Source organism: Aedes aegypti, chromosome 3 (assembly GCF_002204515.2).
Source record: "Aedes aegypti strain LVP_AGWG chromosome 3, AaegL5.0 Primary Assembly, whole genome shotgun sequence".
Lineage (NCBI taxonomy): Eukaryota > Metazoa > Arthropoda > Insecta > Diptera > Culicidae > Aedes > Aedes aegypti.
This window is the reverse complement of record NC_035109.1, coordinates 84760553-84782412: the sequence shown is the minus strand read 5'-3', so window position 1 is coordinate 84782412 and position 21860 is coordinate 84760553. Positions and strand designations below refer to the sequence as shown.

Here is a 21860-nt window from a genome sequence, read left to right as displayed (position 1 = left end):
TAATAGGACTATACAGACCGTCACCTTTTCCAATGATTCTATCACTGAGTTTTATCGCCAAAACTACACTCTGTAAAATAAACTGAAAAAGACCTATTCGACTAAATTTTCGACTAAAAATCCTTTTAACAAAATATCATATGCTTCTATGAGCAACAAAATTCTTTTCGACCAAATGTCCATTCGACGAAATGTCCATTCGATCAAATGTACTTTCGACTAAATGTCATTCGACCAAACGTCATTCGACTAAATGTCATTCGACCAAATGTCATAGATTCCTTGGGCACAAACGATTGTAGCTGAAATGAGCACTGTCCTCTAAATTCATCGAATGAATTTTCCTTCTTCTCGGCACAGTGATTACTCACACATGCACAAAACAAAAGATTGTAAACAAAATGTGCAGAAAGCTTGCTGTCAGTGATTGTTTACGACATTTTTGTGCAAAAAATGTGTGAAAATTTTAATTTCAGTCTATGTAATGTTATTTTGTACTGAAAAAGACCAACATAGCATTGTGAAAAATGAGCGACGAGCTGATGTCAGACAGTGAATCAGAGGCAGTTGATTTTTCCGCCAGCGAAGATGAATGGCTTCCGGAAACTGCCCAAAAAGGGCGCAGCACCAAGTCAACAACATCCGGTGGGGTTCAGCTCCGGGAATCCTCGGAAGACGACGAGGAGGACAGTGAAGCTAGCGATAACGATGATGTACCGAGGAGGATTTCTATAAAGAAAACCGCCAATTCCATCAGGTGGGTAGAATGGTCAAGTTTGATTATATCAGGGCTGGTAGCGAGTGAGTGTCTTACAACTTTAAAAACCCAGGGCTGGTAACAGGTCTCTTTTTAGAGATTTGGTCTCTATTTTAATGTAAATCTCTAATTTTAATGGAAGGTTTCCAAAGTATGAATCTTCTTTAAGGCGAAGTAGGCCGTCATTGAAATTTATACGCGTCGTTGGTGATTGTTTCTAATTCATCTCACGATTTCGAATCAAAGAAAATCAGTTAGTTGTGCACTGACACAGCTGTAAAAGTATCAGCATACTTTATGCATGTTAGCGCGTACAGTGATACTTTTTCAAGTCAATATAAACTAGCAAGACTGAGTATTATCACTTTGATATGCAAGCTGAAAAGTCATCATTGTTGCCAAAACGAATGACGGGCTACTTAGCCTTAAGGCGAAGTAGGCCGTCATTGAAATTTGTACGCGTTGTCGCGTAATTCATCTCAGAAGTCCTTCTTGTAATTTCTCCAGGGGTTTCTTCTGTAATAGATACTTTGAACTCCTTCAGGGATCTCTCCAGCAATACTTCACAAAGTTCTTCACCAATTCTCCCAAGAACTCCCAACTCTACAAAATATTATTCAACATTTCAAAACTAGTGCATTTAGTAATTTCTACAGAAATCACTTTAAAAAAAATCCCACTGGTTTCCCCTTTAGTAATGTTCCGCGAGAATTGTTCCAGTAATTCTTCCGACCATTCCTACACACATATTGTTTTTCAAGACAGGAATTTTGATTATTTTTTCCAATATGTAATCTTAGCAATTTATCTAGATTTTTTTCCGGAGGTCATCACGAATTTCAACAAAAGTTTCATGTGAGATTAGTTGTGGATTTTCTTTTTTTCTTTTTTTTCCTGGCATTTCACTACACACATTCCTAGATAAATAATTTGAAGGAATCATAGGATCTCTGGGATAATTCCTTAAGTTAACTAATTTTAAAGAAATTTCTGGCTGAAATCATAGAAAAACCGAATACTTTTTTAATTCTAGGAAACTCGGGAGTCATTTAAAAGTTCTTAGAAAGTAATGTCTGAAAAAATATAAATTAAACTTTTGAGAAAAATGATTTAGAGAGGAAATTTTGAAGATAATCTTTGGAAAATCGATGGATGAAGGAAATAATCCTTAAAGGATTTGCCTAAGAAACTCCTGATTTATTCTTGAAGGTTTGATCAAAGTTCCGGAGCAATTTTTTTAAAAGTTTGTTAAAAAATCATTATATGAACTTCTGGAGAAATTTTTGGAGTAACATCTAAAGGAAACCTTGGAAAAGTATCTGAATGAATTTGAAATAGGATTTCTGGAGGAAACCATGGAAAAAATACATACAGTAAAATAGTCAGCCCTGGTAACCAAGAAAACAAACTCAACAGAAAACAGGAGATAGAAATTGTTTTTTTTTTTTCGAATGAATGGACCATACGTGTCTCTAATGATAGTTAAATCAGCTTTTTGGAATTTCTCGAGATATTACAACAAGAAGTGCTGCTCGTATTACTGTATGCCTCTTTTGTATGACTTTCTCCTAAATTATATTCATTAAATTCAGGTATTATAAATTGTATTGTTAACTGGCTCCCTTTAAGTGCAGAATCGCAAATAAAAGTGCAGGATTTCTTGAAAATTCTTACAAAGTTTTCGCTCAAGATTTCAGCCAGGAGTTTATTTAAGAATACCTTTCTGAAATTCAGGGATTTTTATCCAAACTTTTGCAACGATCTTCGAAAATAAATCTAGATAAATTGATGAAATAACTATTGCAAAAAGTGTCAATCAAATTCCAGGATTATATCTTGCAGGATTTTTTGAAAGAATTTCTTGAAAAAACATTGTACATCCCTAAAGAAACTTGTGATCGAAATGATCGGAGCATCTACTGAAATGATTGTTGTATCATTTGCTGGTGTGAAACCTTACAAACTCATTTTATCATCATTTTATGGATTCCGGTAAAATCTCAACAGCTGAACAGTTGGGTAATGAGAACAAATCTTTGAGATATGTCTTTAAAAACTTCCCAAACAAATTAAAAAAAAAAAACTGAAAAAATACTTTAGCGAATTTTTCCGTGTAAACTGGAAAAATCGGTGGAACAATAACTGGAAAACAGCTTGAAAAAATCCTTGGATAATACCCGAGAAATTTATTATATAACTATATTATATAGTTGAAGTGCTGAAGAATTTCATATAGAAGCTAAGGGATGTCCGCATGAATTTCTGGACAAATTGTTGGAGAAATGAATCAATGCACGTGTTCACTATTTGACATTTCAGCGGTGCCGTGTTATTTATGTGGCCATGGTAACCAGTGAATTTGGCATTGCTCAAACGTCAAATTCGTGAACTCATGCATCGGTCCATATTGCAGGAGGGATTCCTGGAGGCGTTGCTGTAACTATTCTAAAAGAAACATCTGAAAAAGATTTTATTAAGGATTTCCTCCAGTAATGAGTGAAGAAATTCTATAATGTTGCACCAGGTGTCATACATACAGGACTGGTAGGGACTGAATGTCTTAAAATAGTAACATAAGAGACCTCATGCTTGGAAATAGAGACCAAAAAGAGACCAACCAGGAATGGGAAGATAAGAGCCAGATATTCATTTACAAACATTGTATTGTCGCATTAAAAACGACATTACAAGTATTACTGTTTGCATTTTTTCACAATCGTTTTTTTTCCAGGAATATCATAAGAAACAAATTCAGGTATTAACCTGTATTTCCTTCAAGTATTACTTTGAAGATTTCTGCAGAATTCATTTATTAATTGTTTAAGGTGAAACAGTCTGGAATCCACTTCTAAGATTGCACTAAAACTTCAAAGGCACAAATCTAGCGAAAAAAAGCATCCAACAACCGTGCACTTTTTATTTTAGCTTTGTGCATTAGCAAAAAAAAAAGCTTAAAATAAGAAGATCAGAAACGTTTTTAAATTATTTCTCTAGTTTAGTGCCTTTGAAAACATGAGTAGGGGCGCAAGTCGGCCATTGTGCCGGCCATCTTTGGATTCCGAGATGTTTCACCTTAACGGCTTTCTTATGATCTCCATGCATATCTAGGTCGATTTCTTTAAACAATTTGACTGGGATTTTTTGAAGTTTTATTTCACCATAATTCTCTTCAGGAATTTCACTAAAGACACTTTTACTAATTTCTCAATCATCCAGGAGTCTGAGTCTTCCAGAAGTTCCTTAAGTGTTTTTTTTCCCATCGATTTAGGATTTTGTCCATGATTTACGTTTAGCACATCTTCATGCATCCAACAAGTATTTTTTCCAGCGATGCCTCCACTAATTTCATAGAATTTCCTCTGAAATGGTCGTTCAATATATTTTAAAGATTTCAACCAGGAAGTCTCGATTACTTTTTCAAATCGACGTAAGTAACTTCAATACGGTTTTGAGAAAATTAATTCAGAAGAATTACAACCTGTCTTCTAAAACTGTTTTAAAATGAATCACCCTTTTAACATTTTTTCGACGTGTACATTGCTTAAATTTTGCATACAATGAGCTCGTGTTCGAAAACTATGGGACTCCTATTATTGCACACAATAATGTTATGACAAAATGATAAGCCGTTTTATTCAGTTACTTGCGACGTTTTTCTACCAGTGACTCGACTCAAGTAGTGTTTTGTTTTGATTCGTGGTTAAGTCACTTTGTCTCTCCATACAGCGGGGCGGCGAAAGTAGTGGTTAGGTTGAGAAAGTTGAAAATCTTACTTTCGTCGTTTTTTAAGTCCGAAAATTAAACGTTCCAATAGTGAAAAATCAAGTTGGTTCAGAGCGAAACCTGTAGAATTTCGTCTGCAAAACACGTTGGATCGATAAAGTAAGTTTGTATACTTTTTTGACTTGAGTCTTTATGAATAAGTATTCGAGAAGTGATTCTAAGACACCTTCAGAAATTACTTCAGAGACTGCTCTCAAGATTCCTTCATGTTCCAGTAAATCTGAGAAATTTGCCAAAGAATTCATCTAGGAATGCTTCCAGGGATGTCTCAAGAGTTTTTTTTTAAATCCAGAAGGCATTCCTTAAAAAAAACTCAGGTGAAACTTCTGAAGAAATTCCTGATGAACTCTTGAAAGGATCTCTGAAAGAAATTCATAATTCTTGAGGTTTTTATTTTCTAGCTCAATTGCTAAGATATTTATTGAAAAAATAATCAATCGAGTCCCTGAAGTATCCTGTAGTACCTACTAAAAAAAAACTACAAAAATATCGAACGCAATGATCGGAGTAAATCCCGTGGTATTTGCTGGTGTGAAACGTTAAATTAAATTTGGAGAAATCCATGAAGATGCTTTTTGTGGACGAAATGTTGAAAAAATTCCTAGACAAAACTCTAGAGAAACGTAATAAAGATTTCTTAGAATGAAAGAGCTCTTAATAGATATCCTGGAACAATCTCTGGAGAAGTTTTGGAGCCATTCATGAGACACACCGCTCAAGAATTGAAGGAATTCATATGACAATTCCTACTGGAAGAAAAACTGGGAAATTGGTCTAGGCACTGAGAAATTCTCACATGGTTTCTGGGAAAAATCCCTTAACGTGTTTCTTCAAAATCTATTTTAAGAACCTTTCCTAGAAAGTACCTTCGAATTTTTTTCTTGTGAGAACTGTATAAGTTTTTGGAAGATATGTTAGAGTACCTACTGGAGAAATGGCTGGAAAAATAAGTTGAAAAATTTGTGGAAGAAATCATAGAATTTTCAGAGTAATTCCTGTAAACACTAGAGGGGAGGTAGTAGTGTTCGATTTCGTAGAGCAAATTCTCGATACGTTGAAAAATTATCCCTGGATGAATCTCTAGAAGAGTTTGCAGGAAATCTCAAAAGAAATACATGGAGGAACTCCTGAAAGTATTCCAGAAAAATCTCTTGAAAAGTCAGTACAAGAAATCCTGTAGCTTTTCCCTGGGAAATTCCTGGAGGATTATCGCGTAAGAGTCTCTGAAGTTTTCTCTGGAGCTTCTAGAATTATGCACCAGGATTCACTGCAAGAAGAACTGTGACTTTAGAGACTATTTTGGTTGAAAAAGATACTTTAGAGATATTCCATTGAAACAAGAGACTTTTTATATACTTGCATCAAAATAGCCCTTAATTTATATATATGTTCAATACAAGAGTGTCATATTTTAGGAAACCTCGAGCTGCACCGAAACCTAAATCAGCATCGGCCCAGAAGAAGAAACAAGCTGATTCCGACAGCAGTGGAGACGAGCATTTTGTCGACGCAGATCAGTTGGACCTGAACTCTGAATTCTTCAGCCAAGCTCCGGTTGTGCAACCTTCCGGAAATGTACCACAGTTTAATTGCAATGCCGGGGTACGGTTATCGGATTCCTCTGAAGAAGATGAGTCCGATAAAGGCGAATCAGACAAAGAGGATTCGGCTGGGGACAGGAATCGAAAAGCCAACAAAGATCTCATCGCAAAGATTAACAAAAGCTCGCAGAGCTTTGTCAACTTCGAAGGACTGGATCAGTTTAATCGGAACATTGAGCATGCCAAGAAACAGCTGAAGTCCTTTGAAGGGAAAGAATCCAAGAACGACTCAGCGTTAGATATTGGAGATCTGTTGGCCATGGGAGAAGATAATAAGAAAGAAACGAGCAGCCAACCTATGAAGTCTTCCAAATCCAAGAGAAAGAAGGACGATTCGGATTCGGATTGGGAGGATGTCGAAGAAAAGGAGGAACCCCGATCTCAACAGGATGTTCAGATAACCCTGGATGTTAATCCGGTTGCAGCACAAAAAAAGAAGCGGTGTAATGAGTTCGATATCGAGGCATGTATCAAACGAGTGATCAATCGGGAAAAGCGTGAAAATCAACTAGTACTCCATAAGGTTAACATCGTGATGGCAATTGCACACGGAAATTACGTTAACACAGTCCTGAACGACTCTAAACTACTCGAGTTGGCTTTGTCCATGATTCCGTCGCAAAAGTGCTACCCAAAAGACAGAACCAATCTGCAATACTTCGAACAGATCACCAAGTTCTTCAAGGAAATAATGGACCTCAAGGAGCGGCGGATGTTCTGTCGTTTCAAGAAGCTACCCACTTTGCAGACTTCCTTGCGGCTGCAGATGCTGACCAAGGCGGCCATCTGCAAGCGAGACTACATTCTGTTGTTCATAATTCTGCTGCGCGCCATCGGAGTTCAGTGTCGCATGGTCATGTCGCTGGTGGTGGTGCCGAAGAAGCTACCCCAAGCCGAGCTCCATCAAACTAAGTCGAAAACGAAACTCGATGCACCGAAGGATGAGACGGTCTCGTCGTCCAAGGTGTCCAAGGCTTCCAGTGCTAGAAAGGGTGGAAAGGTCGAATCTTCGAAAGTTGATCACGATTATGGCGAAGAAAAGATAAAAAGAAAGCGTTGTTTTAAGGAGAAAGCAGCTAGCAATGCCTTGGGGAAAATACCTCAGCTTGATGGCAATGACGATTCGACTGGTGTGCCGAGCAAGAAACCAAAAACGAATGCTTCTCGGAATGCAAGAAATCAGACATCTAACACTGGCTCGAAGGTAAGTCTCAATGTTAATTTGTTGAAATATGATCCAAAGGAAGAACTAGGATCAGAAAGATTTCATTTATAGCAGTACGGTTCTTTGTAACCGAACCGAATACGATTAGGTTTGGTTCCGTCGCTCACCGCACGGAATCGAAAGACCATACACTACTCTGTATTTTACCCGAGCTTACATGGCTTCCCCCTATAACCCTCAGAAAAAAATGTCTTATGTGATCTTTCTCATTACATTTTTGTGTAGACTGAATAAGATGAAATTTTCCGGGAGTTGCAGGCAACAAAACTATTATTTGAAGGATCAAATACGTGGTTTCATGGATTTTAGCTGGTTGAATACATCTAGGGTAGGGTGGGGCAAGATGAGCACCTTAAGGATAAACCTATTTTACTGAATGTGGCCATTATTTTTTATTGCAAATAAAATGGAACATTTTACATAAACATGTTTTCTATCACCCATAAACATGACGGGTTCAAAAAAAAGGAAAATTTGATTGAATGAAATGACTAAATAAAATAGATGTTTTTCAGGTGGCTTAAATACACTACGGGGCAAGATGAGCACCCCTGCGGGGCAAGAAGGGCACTCTTTTAAATAGCATTTTTTTAATTATCAATAAGTTATTATTGATAAGCATCGTATATTTTGCATCAAGCTATGCATTTCAAATTTGGTTTGTGCAGAAAATTGTTGAATCCATTCTCAGTTAGAAGATATAAATGCATTACTTGTTTTATTTTACTAGAAATAGAAGCAAAAGATGAGAAACGACTATATAACGACTCAATTTTATGAATACAAGCTAATCAGCAAATGTAATAGAGCTAAAGCAACTAGTCCAAGCATTGCTAAGCATATTTGAATGATTTCCAAATAATGTTCCTATTTCCATAAGGGGTTCTTATCTTGCCCCGACTTATAAAAATAACTTGAACCAAGTAAAGCACTGCAACAAAAATTTTATAATTTTTTTTCTTTATACACTAAAAGACTCTCCAAAAGGTTTGCCATGTTGGCCGAGAATCAGAAATTTGGTCAAAATATTGTTAGACGTCAAAATTCTTATTGTGTTTTGGTCATTTGTTATAAGAAAATGCAATATTTTCACAAATTATGATAATTTATCCATATTTTCAAATTCTTATTATTTCTAAAAAAATTATCAATGATGGCAGTTGGATTAACTTCAATTCAACAGTGTATGACGTTATTTTAATAAAATTCATTCAATAGTCTCATAATTGAGGGGTGCTCATCTTGCCCCGTCCCTCCCTACACCTAAAATTACATAAATTAAGCTTTAAATTGACTTGATTATTACTTTCAGGTCTCTAATTCTAAGTTACAAGAAGTGAACATGTTTTCACCACGAAAAACTCGAAAACAACGCCAGGGGCAAAATAAAAGCAGCGCAATCGGCGAGCCATCTAAGCCAAAGACCTCGAAGCAAAATGACAATCCATCTCCAGTTCCTGGTGCTTCTGCTTCTCCTTCGTCTATTCTGATTCGTAAAGATTACAAGGATAAATCCGGGAAGAAAACATCAATTGAGGTAAAAACAGAATCTACAACGAAGAGTAAAATTGCGCCCAAGACCTTACCAAGTAACTCAAAAGCAAATCAAGACGCCAAGCAATCGAAAGCTGTAACAACTAAAGCAATAAAATCATCACCAAAGCTTGATAAAGCAAAATCCAGTGCTGCTCCTAAACCAAGCCCTAAAATACTCAAAGTTGAAATATTTGACAAGAAGCTCAAACAACGGCTGGACCGTCGAGTGTTGTCAACGGATGACGAAGTCCGCCACGCTCCCGATGACAACAAAACCAAGATCAAATCCGGCATCAATCTTTGGATCGAGGTCTACGCCGAAGAGGAAGAACAATGGGTCCCGATCGACGCTGAGGCCGCCAAAGTGCACTGCCTGGATCACATTGTTAAGCAGGCTTCTTCCCCGTTGGTCTACATCCTCGCCTGGAACAACGACGGCACTATCAAGGACGTTTCCGCTCGCTATTGTCCAAATTATGCCACAACCACCAAAAAGCTCCGCGTTGAGGATGACTGGCTGGAGGAAACGCTGGCCAAGTTCAGGGGAAAACGTACGGCCCGGGACATTGAGGAAGACCGTACCCTGAATCAGGCTCTGATGGAGCAACCGTTGCCCAAAACTATCAGCGAGTACAAAAACCATCCGCTTTACGCGTTGAAGCGCCACTTGCTCAAATTCGAGGGAATCTATCCGCCCGATGCCCCCACGCTGGGCTTCATCAAGGACGAGCCAGTGTACGCAAGGGAGTGCGTTCAGACGCTTCATTCGCGGGAAATTTGGCTCAAGCAAGCCCGCACGGTCAAGCTGTTCGAAACGGCGTACAAGGTCGTCAACGCCCGGCCCAAATACGATCGGGTAAGTTTGTTCTAAGAAGAACTCGGAAACTTGTAACCTTCTGAGTCACCAAGTGGTTCTGTAGCTTTGTTGGCAAGGTGCTCATCTAGCATGAAAATGTCGTGGGTTCGAATCCCACATCAGCTCCTAGATGTTTAAGTTAATTATCTCATTATCTTTGCTAGGCTTCCGGGCAAATGCTGCCAGCGCAGCCTCTGGAGCTTTTCGGCTATTGGCAAACCCAGGACTACGAACCGCCGACGGCCGAGGACGGAATTGTGCCAAGGAATGCGTACGGCAATGTAGAACTCTTCAAACCTTGCATGCTGCCGAAGAAAACCGTTCACTTGCAATGTGAGTACAAAATTAATACGGTCACCACACAGATTGTTGGAAAAGGAAGCGGGTCATTTGGTAAAATTGATATTTGGCATACTGGTCATTTCAGGGCTGGTAGTTCTCAGAGAATATGACCAGACATTTCTATGAGAATAATTATACTTTTTTATTCCTCGTGACATTACGATAAGTTACTACTTGTATTATACAGTATTGAACAAAACATTTGCAACTTTCCATACAAAATGATCAACTTTAGAGGGTTATATCTGAGTCATTTATGGACCGATTTCAATGAAATTTTCACAGTTCATCAGAAATAACTTAAGTGATTTTTCCAATCTCGAGTTTAAAAGCAGTAACGATTTGACTAAAGTGATTTTGTCATAAATTCTTTTGTTCTTATGACTTTTACTGTGCGCCGTGTGTTGGTGCTGTCTCGCTCTCTCTCACGGGCAACTTGAAAACAGAGCGCACAGTAAAAGTCAAACGTTTTATAGCATGCATAGGCTCATTGAAGGAATAGCTTCATGGTATCTTCAGCAAAGTTGTAGATTTTGACAAGATGTACAAGTTTGCTGAAAACAGTTTTTGTGTAGAACTCTTAGATTTTAAGATAGATAATTTTCAAATTTTCGTCGAAATCTTTACTTTATTTAAATTGTTATTACTTTAAAATTCGTGATTAGAAAAATTATCCAAAAACATAAATGGGGTCGTGACGGACTTTGGTTTCAGGTTGGCCGATTGCGCTGCAGAATCGTGAATGGTGAACTTCTGCAAGGGACTCTGAAAATTCTCAATAACTCACAATTGAAATTGTTCATGCGTGAGGAGTCAATTACGCAACCCAGCAGTAAAAAAATCATGAATGAGTTAACTCATTTGTCTCATATTTCCACAGTTTACTCACACAAAGCAATTATTCCTTGTTAATGTGGTAGAATTATAGTAATCTGTTCTAAATTAAGCAACAACATTCGGCGTTTGAAAGGCTTTATGACTAAATCATTTTTGACGGCTTGAGTGTGATTAAGTGATTTTGCACGAAAAACTTAAGCATGTCAACACTGCTCTTTTGAAAGTCTTGGTGGATTTCCTAAGATAATTGTGGAAAAAAATAGGTCTTCCCCGTTCGGCATAAAGCCATTCGAAACAAAGTCGCTGTGCATAAAAGTTGTTTCACATAATGGTCATTTAGCATAACGGACGTTTGGCATAAATCAAAGTAAATTAGAAAAATAAGTAATGCTACTTAAAAGAATAGCTTGTGTTCAAAAGAACGGGAAATCCTTGATGACAATGTTAGCAGTTGTAATGCCAACAATTTACTTAGGAAAGAAGGGAAAATTGTCAATGAAAGTGTTAGTACTTACAATGCAAATCACTCGTTTAAGGTTTACTAGTATATCTCGGAATCCAAAGATGGACGTTTTTAACGCCATTAAAAATAGCCAACAGAATCTCGAAATAACAGTAACAGTATATAACAGTATCTAGTGTCCCACCGAGTATTGTTCGCAGCACTTTACGCTCGAAAACATCGAAGGATTTTCGGTCTGCCTTATTCAACGTCAACGCTTCGTACTCGTAGAGAGCCATCGGAACCCAGACAACCAAAATGTACGTATAACGAAATCATCTGGAGGCTTTGTATGTGCAAAATTTCACTTATAAGATGTCGCGAAAAGGCCTTCTACGTATAAAAGTGGAGGCGATATACGTGCATATATTATGTGATGAATAACAGCATACAATGCGAATATATGAATTTTCTACCGATCTAATCTGTGATCTTATGCGACTTAACTTATGATAACAAATGTTGACTTGACAGCTGCTACGGATTGATGCGACTTACTTTGTACGAGTTTACGAGACGAAACAAAATGTTCAAATAAACTCAGAAAAAAGTGTTTTATGCGAGGAAACGCATCAATCTGACGATTTTATCCACCGCGTTTTGCGGGTTTGATGTGATATGTATGAATAAACGAGTTATTACGTGTACTTTCATGCGACTTCTGGTTGTTTGGGAAAAATCAATGTTTTATATAAGGCGAATTTTGTTTCCGATTTCAAATTGCGGATCCTAAGTTGATTACGTAATCCGTAAAAGGTTTTATTCGCAGTCGCAACACGTCGTCACGAGAAACGTCGTTGTCACATGTCACAAGTGTTACGAGGTAAACAAATTCTTCAATGACTTCGAGCACATCCCCACCAAACACTACCTCAGTATCTACACCACCAAGCCTACCTATATTTCTGCCTTCAACCATGTACTTTATCTTGGTAGAATAAATTATCAGGCCTATCCTCGCTGTCTCCCACGAAGGCACGAAGGCCTGCAATCGTTTCCAATGAGGTCGATATCGTCCGCAAAGCCAACTAGTATGCGCGACCGTGTGATGATAGTGCCATTTCTCTGCACGCCAGATCTCCTAAAGCCCCCTCGTCTGTAATCCGGACACTTGATTTCGAATCATCCAGCGTAGCACGTATCAACCTAATTAGTTTCGTTCGTAATACCATGTTCAGACATTATCTGCCACAGCTCATTTATTTTCGCTGAATCGTACGCCTCCTTGAAATTAAAACAAATGGTGAGTCTGCAAGTTCTACTCCCGGGATTTATCTAGAACCATTCGCAAGGTAAACATTTGGTCCATTGTCGAGCGTCCCTCACGTAAACCAGGTTGCTATTCGCCGAAGAAGGACTTCTCGAGCGAGTCTGTTAAACAGGATGTACGACAATATTTTGTAGGCCACATTCAGCAGCGTAATTTCTCTGTGTGTTTCTCTTCTTGTGGATTGGCGGGTATATGAGGCCATTCAACCTGCCGGTGGCCGTTTCTTCGTCCTTCAGAAGTACTCGGATCGACTGGTAAATCTGCTCACTTCCGTGCTTAAGAAGCTCGAACGGGATCTTCGTCCTTTTCAGCAGCGTTACAGTTTTTCAGCTCGCTGATAGCCATTTTAACCTGTCATATGGTCGGTGGATCCACAGCTTGGTCGACATTATCTATGTTCATAAAATTTCTCGCTACATTTTCATTATCACCATTCAACAATTGCTGAAAGTGCTCCTTCCACCTGGCAGCCACCGCCGTTTTAATGGCAGGCACTGGTTCGGTATTTATTTATTTATTTATTTCGTCAAGCATAGGTAGACTACATACAATAATTACAATACTTTCTTACATGCTATGGATTACTTCTATTGTAATTTAGTCGTATTTTAAGCTGCTCTTTGGACATAGTAATGCCAATGAATTTTCAATGAACATTATACTGACGCATCATACGGTTTATTGGTCCGTTTTGAGCGTATTGCGTCCTGCATGATTTTTCTGAAAATAATTTTCTTGTTCTTAAATGCCTAGAGGGTGTGTAGAAGTTTAGTTGAGAAAGAAGTGCAGCAGAGTCTACACCAGTGATTCCCAAAGTGGGCGAATTCGCCCCCCGGGGGGATTACCCTACTCAGAAATAGGCCTGAGCGACATAAAATTGCATGGAGCAAAGACTAAAAACAAAATCTAAATTGAACGTTATATTTCAGTGAATGAAGAGTTGAAAGAAGTCTGGGTTCACCCATTTTTTTATACTTTATATATAGATTGGGCTATATCCAGATCAACCGAAAATGTATTACCCAAAATTTCGTAAATTTATTTTTACAAATTAAGGTACATTAAGACAAAAAAGCAGAAAGTGTGCCAAAACTTTTACGATGATCGCACATATGCCAGGATGATAGATTTATTAATACAAAAGTATTTGATGCATATGATAGATATTCCATGCCTTTTTTATGGATATACAAGTGGAAGACACCCGTTTTGGGATATATTTATTGAAGCATTATTTCCGACTGCTACACCCTTTAAATGTGATTAATTTTCGGTATACTATATGATGAGATATTGATCAATACTTCAACGTAAGTTTAACGCTTAATACAATTCTCGCATAACTTCTGATCTCGCCCTAAAAGCCATTGGTAACCATGAGTGTAGCTCGTTGTTTCTGAGGATTTGAATGGATTTTCATGCTATTTAACAACGCTATGGGGAAGAAAGGATCATTATCTACCTGCCCGTGATGTTGGTTTGGATGCTTATTCCTTCTTCTGCTCAGAAACAACGAGCTACACAGGTGGCTACCAATGGCTTTTAGGGCGTTATCTCAGAGTATGCGAGAATTATTCAAATTTCGTATTAGGGGGGCGATTCCAGAAAATATTGGTCTCAAGGGGGCGAAAGTCAAAAAAGTTTGGGAAACACTGATCTACACGGTCCGAAGTAATGTTGTTTATAGATAGAATCATTGCGAACTCCCGGCGTTGCTTAAGTGTTTCCAAGTTGATGAGCATGCAGCGTGCTTCATACGACGGAAGTGGCAGTACAGTCCAATTCAATTTCCGAAGGGCGTATAAAAGGAATTGCTTCTGTACTGATTCTATGCGTTCTTCGTGTACGACATGGTACGGGTTCCATACTAGGTGTCAATATTCCAGAATTGGCCTTACATATGTAATATACAATAGTTTAATAGTATATGGGTCTTGAAAATTGTTACTGAACCTCTTAATGAACCCAAGCATGCTGTTTGCTTTGTTTATTATGGAATTATAATGTTCTACAAAAGTGAGTTTAGAGTCTAGGATTACGCCCAAATCCCTTACAATTTTACACTTCTGCACTACTTGATTTCCTAAAAATACTTCAATTGGAGGTGTTACATATTTTCAACTAAATGCTATTGAATTGGAGTAGACTTTTTTTGCACCAAGTGAAGAATAAGTTAATGTCATTCTGGAATTCTTCTGCTTCGCTAGAATTACTTACTTCCATGAAGAGCTTCATGTCGTCTGCATATATAAGAAATTTTATTTTTCGAAGTAAAAAGGAAATGTCGTTTACATACAAAATAAAAAAAAGTGGGCCTAAATGAGAACCTTGGGGTACTCCAGAGGTTACAGAAATGGGTGCTGATAATTTATATTGAAAGCGCACGATTTGTTTCCGATCTGATAGATATGACTGGATTCAACTCAAGAGTCCTGGCTCCATTCCTATTTTTTGCAATTTGAAGATTAATAAGGGTATGTCGATTCGGTCAAATGCCTTACTGAAGTCAGTGTAGAGGGCTTCTACGTCCTTGCCATTGTCCATTGCGTTGAGAATGCAAGATACAAATTCTAGCAGATTGGAAGATGTTGAGCGGCCTTTAAAAAAGCCATGCTGCCTACAAGTAATTTGGGTTTTTACTTGCTGGAAAATTTTGTCGTTCACGAGAGATTCGAAGAGTTTGGGGATACAGGAAATAATGGCAATTCCGCGATAGTTCCGTATGTCAGATTTTGTACCTGATTTGAAAACAAGCACCAAATACGAGGATTTCCACGCTTCTGGGAATTTTCCATTATTTAGAGACATTTTGATAAGGCGTTCTAAGGGAAGGGTACGTTCTTCTGAGAGATTTTTGAAGAAAACGGGTGCAATGCCGGGTGTTCCCCCCTCTATTAACCGTTGCATAAAATTTCTGCATATCGTTTCGGTTCATGCTGTCCTAACCCGACCAACCAGTCTTCATAATTCTTTATAGATTTTTAATAAACGATGGCGATCGCTAACGGTTCAAAACGAATCTATATCGATCGCTATCGAAAATCACTGACTGGTTGACCGGGAAGCTTCAGCTACCTACTACTCTTTTTTCGTGCTGCCTTTTCTTTCTAAAATTTTTGTAAGAATCTTTGAGAGAATTCCTGAACAAATCACTGTATGAACAAACAAATTTTTGGAAGATTCTCTGAGACAAAAATCTGGTTCAATTATTGGAAGCTTCCTAAACAAAAATCATGGAAGAATTCTTTGAGAAGTCCATGAAACAATCACTGGATCAACTTCTGAAAAAATCATCGAAGTAACACTGATGGAAACATGGAGCAAATACTTGAATTCAATTTTGATGAAATATCTTGAGAAAGTCATGACAAATACATAAACAAGTACTTAACGTAAAGTCGCGAGGAATTCCATACAACATTCTTGGCAATAAACTCAGAGAGTTGTTTGGTTGGAATCTTTGAGGAATCCTTATTTTTATAAGTAATGTACCGCGGGGTAAGTGGGTAAATGGGGTAAGTGAAAATAATTGGTATATTTTACTGAATATTTGAATTAACGTTTTAAACTCATGCGTAAAACTTTAAGGCCATTGAGAACATTACGATAGGTAAGAGATTTCTGAGATTTTTCAGCCATTATTGCATAATAGAAAGAAATATTGTTAACCTGTCAACTAGTACTCCGTAACAAGTTGGCGGCGTGCAATCTTATTTTAATATTTTCAGTTGAAAAAAGATGCGAAAAATAAGTTTCTGTACCACTTCTAAGTTGTCGCCTCTGACAGTTTTAAACTGCAATAAAAAAAATAAAAATAATCAAATTGCAACACTGTCAATTTTCTAATCACGTGGGGCAAGTGAAAAGTTTCTCATTAGATATTGAATTTGTGTTTTCTCTTTAGGTAGCTATAAATATACCGTGAAAGCCCCATACTCTGCGCACTTAAGGCTTTTCAAATTTCAAACAGCTGTAATTAATTGAAATCAAAAAAACAATATTCTGAAATTTTGGAAGCAAATACTTATTGATCTTATGTATAAGGAAAAAATATAAAAGCTTCACTACGTAATGATTTTTATTGCAAATTTTTAATTTTTCTCAAGGGTGTCCGTGTTCCTAACTCTGCGCACTGATTTTTGCAATGCTCCTTATTCTGCGCATTTAGGTTCCTAACTCTGCGCACTCGATAAATTCTTTATAACAGTTGAAGCGTTGAAGTGTTTTACTAATAGCATTACTAGCATTTAAACTTCGAATTTCTCTACTTTTTCTTGCTTCATACGGATTTACGTCCCCAGTGGAGCGTGGAATGTCTCTAACACAAGTTTACTAAGTGAAGTGAATTTTATCTATAATTCAATTGAATGCCATTAAGTGCAACTCTCAAAACAATCGAAATCATCATATGACTTCCAAAACATGTAGGGGAAGACGGGGTAAGACCGCCCGCCTAAGCAATTTAATTCATATGTCAAAATCAAGAATCAATAAATCCTTTTTCGACGCAGCATGTCGTGTTTTGAAGCCTTAGGCATGATCAAAAAATATCACAGGGGTTGTATTTCTAAAAAATATTTATATCTCGAAGCTTTAAAAAAGTGCTGTCTTATCACGATTATTTTTAGCGACGGGGTAAAACCGCCCACCCACGGGGTAAGAGCGACCACCACGATTTTCGTACACAATTTTGCGAAAAAATATATCAGTTCCCTGTAATTCTAAAAAGTAAAATGTTTTATGAATTCTACATTGATTAACGTGGACATTGAATCATTTTTAGGGTTAATTATTTCAAAAAACTTAAACATATACTTATTATTACCTTGAAACACCAATATTTTGGAAAAATATGCGGATTAAGCTTGTATTTTTCACAAAATTGATATCATTTTACTTGAACTTTAATGTACAACGTAGTTACAACTTTTAAAATGGTTTATACAGTTATTTAGCATAAATTAGGGGTGGCGGTCTTACCCCGTCAACAGTGGTCGGTTTTACCCCACTTGCGCAATTTTCACAACTATGGCCTTATTTCGAAGCTTAATATTTACAATTCATATTTCACTTCACCGAAGCATATTTTACATTTCTGTTAAAGCATGGACGGGTAATTTAATATGTTTTTCCAAAAAAATCCCTTCCGAAATCCTTAAGTGAGCATCTGTTAAATTTAGATCAAATTCAATATCGACGAACAGAAACTTTGTTTTTGACATTTGTTATGGAACATTTGATGTATATATCACACTAAATGCTCCGTAAAGTAAAAAATCTTGTGTTAATGGAAAGTGCTTGGTGAACTTTTAATAAAATTGCCATTTTCATGCCAAACTGAAGGTGGTCCGTCTTACCCCGGCGGGCGCTCTTACCCCGTCTTCCCCTAATTAACTTAGTTTTCTAAAACCTAAACCAACATACAAAAAGGGTACAAACTATGTCTTTTTTGCGTTCACCCTTGGCGTGTAAGGGAAAATAAGCTTTGACTGTTTATGTATTTTCACTAGCAAATATAAAACAAAAAATTTCTTTGGTTCGGTTCGGGTCCGGGTTTGGTATCAAATTATTGTCTCGATTCGGGTCGGATCCGGGTTTGAAGAAAATAAATAAGAACCTGGTGCTGGTTTGTTATATGTGAAACCCGAACATTTCTACTAAATACGAAGAATAATTTAAGCGTAAGGGTATATCCATTCTTAATGTAGTGTTCATCACTCAATCGAAAAGTATCGCCGCTCTGTATAAGCGTGACGTAATTAATGAACGATTCCTATTGCAGATCAATAACAGCACTTTATTGGCGTTTCTATGTTGCAAATGCGATTAAACCTCGATGTCCCATTACTCGATATTGACTCATGAAACTATACAAAAAATCAAAATTATTTTATTGCTTGGTTAGGGAGCATTTAAAAATTACGTCCATCGTTCACGGGAAGGTGGAGTCTATGAAAATGTGACAATCGCGACAGGGGATTGAGGAGACGGAGTGTAGAAATCCTTTAAATATGATGGAGGTCATTTTTTAATCTTCCCTTACCATGATGGTCCCCTCAAACAATTTTCCTAAGCATTTCTATTCCATATCTCGATGGTGTCGACAAGTCGATGGTTCCCTTCAATATCGACCTCTGGAGGGTTGATTGTATGTTGAAAATAACGTTTTATAACTGCTGCGCATAGTAAGGAACATAGTTGAAAAATGGTTCCTTACTATGCGCACTTAAGAAGAATAAGAAAATGGAGAGAAAATAAGTTGCACTTTATCAGTGATGATTGCTCGATAAATAAACTAGAGCCTACGTACTAAAAATCGAAAATTTATTCTCTTTAATTTGCTTCAAATGACTTAAGTGATGAGGTACTCCCTTAGCATTTTTGCTAACGGGCAGTCAATTTGAAAGTTTTTCAATATTTTTAAAGCTATTTTATTTTTTATCAAAGTAACGAACGTAAATTTGTCAAGAAAATTCTTCGTGTGCTTTTTTATTACTATTGTAGCAATACATGAAAAATAAATTTTGAACAAAAATGTAAGTATTTTACCAGATTTTGGTGGATTTTGGTGAAAGTGCGCAGAGTTAGGAGCTGCGCAGAGTTAGGGAACTTCACGGTAAAAAGTTCGCAATAGGGTCCTAAAGCCCTGTCCCAATTTTAGTGCCAAACGCTTAAGTTTAGGCCAAAAACACATGTTTACTCAATTTTCTAATCTTTTCCGTTGGTTTAAGCCCAAAAAACATTTTTTTGGATTTTGTCACATCCTTTAGCTTAAACTCAAATTTTGGGTGTATTTTGTTTTCCGTGTCCATTACGAAATGTCAGATAGGTACAACCCCAGTGGTCGAACTAAAACCCCTGTGGTGTTTTTGTCGACTAAGCGAACGTCAAACATGATCAAAAGTGTCAAGGTTCATTTATGAACCAAATTTTTAAATTAAAGTTTAAACATGTTATAGCCATTATTTGAGCGGGAAAAACTGCTAAAATAGTTACAATAACATGCTTTTTCGTGCTATTAAATAAAAACAAGATTTCATTAAAAATTTTAGGACCCAATTATCATAGAACAACAGAACGTGCTTATAATTTAAGAAACACTATACTCGAAGCGTTAAAAGCTATTATCATGGCAACTTCTCTAAAAATAGGTTGCCAAATATTACGATATTAATATGTTTACTTCGGACAGCCGATTAAAAGGAAGACGTTGATTGAAAAGTTTCAATATAAGAGAACGCACGGAAATTATGTGGAATGTCTGTGTAAAGCTAGTTCAAAACATAAAGATGGGGTGTAGATGTATCCACATAAAAAAGTTTCTAAGTACTTTATTGAAGGATTTCGTTTGATTTCTCTCGAACAGTTATCTGACGTCATATCCGATTTTCTTAAAAAAACGAATAATGAGCGATGGAAATTCTACAGAGCAGAAATGCAATTGCTGTCCCATGATGTAAGAACTAACATTGGAAATGTTGCAGTCATAATGTTGTCGAATCATTTCAAAAATCATAACTGAACAGAAGAAAATTTAAGTAACAAGAATAAAATTTTCTTTGTTTACATGTTACTTATGTTATTGTTCATTGGGACGCCTTAACAAATGTTAAAAGTAATATAAATCGTGAATGTAACTGTTAGTTTTAGAATTTATTGGTCAAAACGATAAACTTTTCACTTGCCCACCTGTGGGGCATGTGAAAAGTAAGGAGACATCTTTCAAAAACTTTTTCTGAACTTTTTTCTTCAATTTTACATAAAAATCAATTTCAGAATATTGCTTATATTTGGTGGGAGTCAAGCTAAAAAACATACACAACCTCATTTGTTTTAATTTAAGGTCTCTAGAATTTGAAGAATTCCAACTATACGAAATCCATTACCCACTTGCCCCACGGTACCTTATTTCAAGATCATTTGTTCTCTTTTAAGATTCTGTCTTTTTCAGCTTAAATCTCTAAAATTCATATTTTTCAAGAATTTAGTCGCTACCAGTTTTATAATAGACATTTAGCAAAAATAGAGTTTTATCTCTTCTTTGAGAATGCGACTGTTCTTAATTAAACATTGTTAAATGGTCGATATGCCAAATATGTTAATGTTTCAAATAAAGATCTTACAATGTTCGCCTCTAACTAATCCATAACTGTGTGAGGTGACTGTAAATTGCAAATCCAAGGAACCAAATAGTAACCCCTTTGTTTTCTTTCCCCCTATAGTGCCGAGTTTGAACCGCATCTGCAAGAAGTTGGGCATCGACTGTGCCCAGGCCGTGACAGGATTCGATTTCCACGGCGGAAGTAGCCATCCGGTGTACGACGGGTTCGTGGTTTGCGAGGAGTACAAGGATATCGTGGTGGACGCCTGGTACCAGGAGCAGGAGCAGGAAGAGAAGCGAGAACGGGAAAAGTATGAAAAGCGGGTGTATGGTAATTGGAAGAAGCTGATCAAAGGTTTGCTAATTCGCCGAAGGCTCCAGAACAAGTACAACTTCGATAATCTCTCTGGATAGGTTTACGGTTCATGTATGTCATCGAAAATAAAAGCTGGTCTCGATCTGAATGGAATTCAATAGTTTTATTTTAATTATTTTAATTCAATGACATCCCAGAAAACTTCTATTGTAACGAGTCTCATCATATAGGGTGTCGTTACAGGAAATGTTGTACTCGAGGAAAATAAGTAAAATTGTAAGTGATCGATCGTCTTTCGAAACTCGGCCATACAAATGCGGTTTTGTACAATGATCAATCAATACGTTTTGGAGAAAACAAAATATACAACTTACTTGTCATCTTTCCAAAGGTGGTGAAGCGTCTTTTCTAATAAATATTCTACTCGGTAAGTTTATGCAAACGACCTTAGTTTGCAAGACAGCCGTTTAGGGACGATAGTTCGGTGTTGAACGTCGATTGGCCCGATTGGAACGGGTATTCCGACGCATCGGTGGACTAAGCTGCTGCTGTGCATAGCTAAGATGCTGCCCCTGGTGACGATGCGGAGATACATGCTGTTGGTATGCTCTGTTGGGACTTCCCATCGGAGATCGTTGCTGATGCATTGAGGATGGACCCGCACGATTAAGAGCTGGAATTATACGATATAGAATACCATAGTGTTCCCCAACTGTTAGTCACAGAAGTACTTA

General features: G+C 37.2%; 2 protein-coding genes across 2 annotated transcripts in view; one reads left to right on the top strand and one right to left on the bottom strand.

Moving 5' to 3' along the window:
- The first annotated feature begins 380 nt into the window (after positions 1 to 380).
- LOC5579179 (DNA repair protein complementing XP-C cells homolog) lies at positions 381 to 21279 on the top strand. Its single transcript, XM_001664224.2, has 5 exons — positions 381 to 757; positions 5956 to 7345; positions 8679 to 9758; positions 9923 to 10091; positions 20932 to 21279. Exons 1-5 carry the CDS (start codon positions 528 to 530, stop codon positions 21222 to 21224), a joined length of 3162 nt encoding a protein of 1053 aa, XP_001664274.1. The 5' UTR covers positions 381 to 527; the 3' UTR covers positions 21225 to 21279.
- LOC5579176 (nucleoprotein TPR) overlaps positions 21275 to 21860 on the bottom strand; it is a 42471-nt gene continuing 41885 nt past the window's right edge. Inside the window, exon 9 of the mRNA XM_021854827.1 lies at positions 21275 to 21799. Coding sequence (XP_021710519.1) covers positions 21594 to 21799 — 206 coding nt within the window. The 3' untranslated portion in view covers positions 21275 to 21593. The remainder of the gene's footprint in view (positions 21800 to 21860) is intronic.

What these genes read in the sequence shown, in the direction of transcription:
- LOC5579179 (XM_001664224.2), top strand. Translation starts at nt 528, where the DNA reads ATGAGCGACGAGCTGATGTCAGACAGTGAATCAGAGGCAGTTGATTTT. An exon ending in AAAACCGCCAATTCCATCAG is followed by an intron (nt 758 to 5,955) that starts GTGGGTAGAATG and finishes GTCATATTTTAG; the next exon opens with GAAACCTCGAGCTGCACCGA. An exon ending in CATCTAACACTGGCTCGAAG is followed by an intron (nt 7,346 to 8,678) that starts GTAAGTCTCAAT and finishes TATTACTTTCAG; the next exon opens with GTCTCTAATTCTAAGTTACA.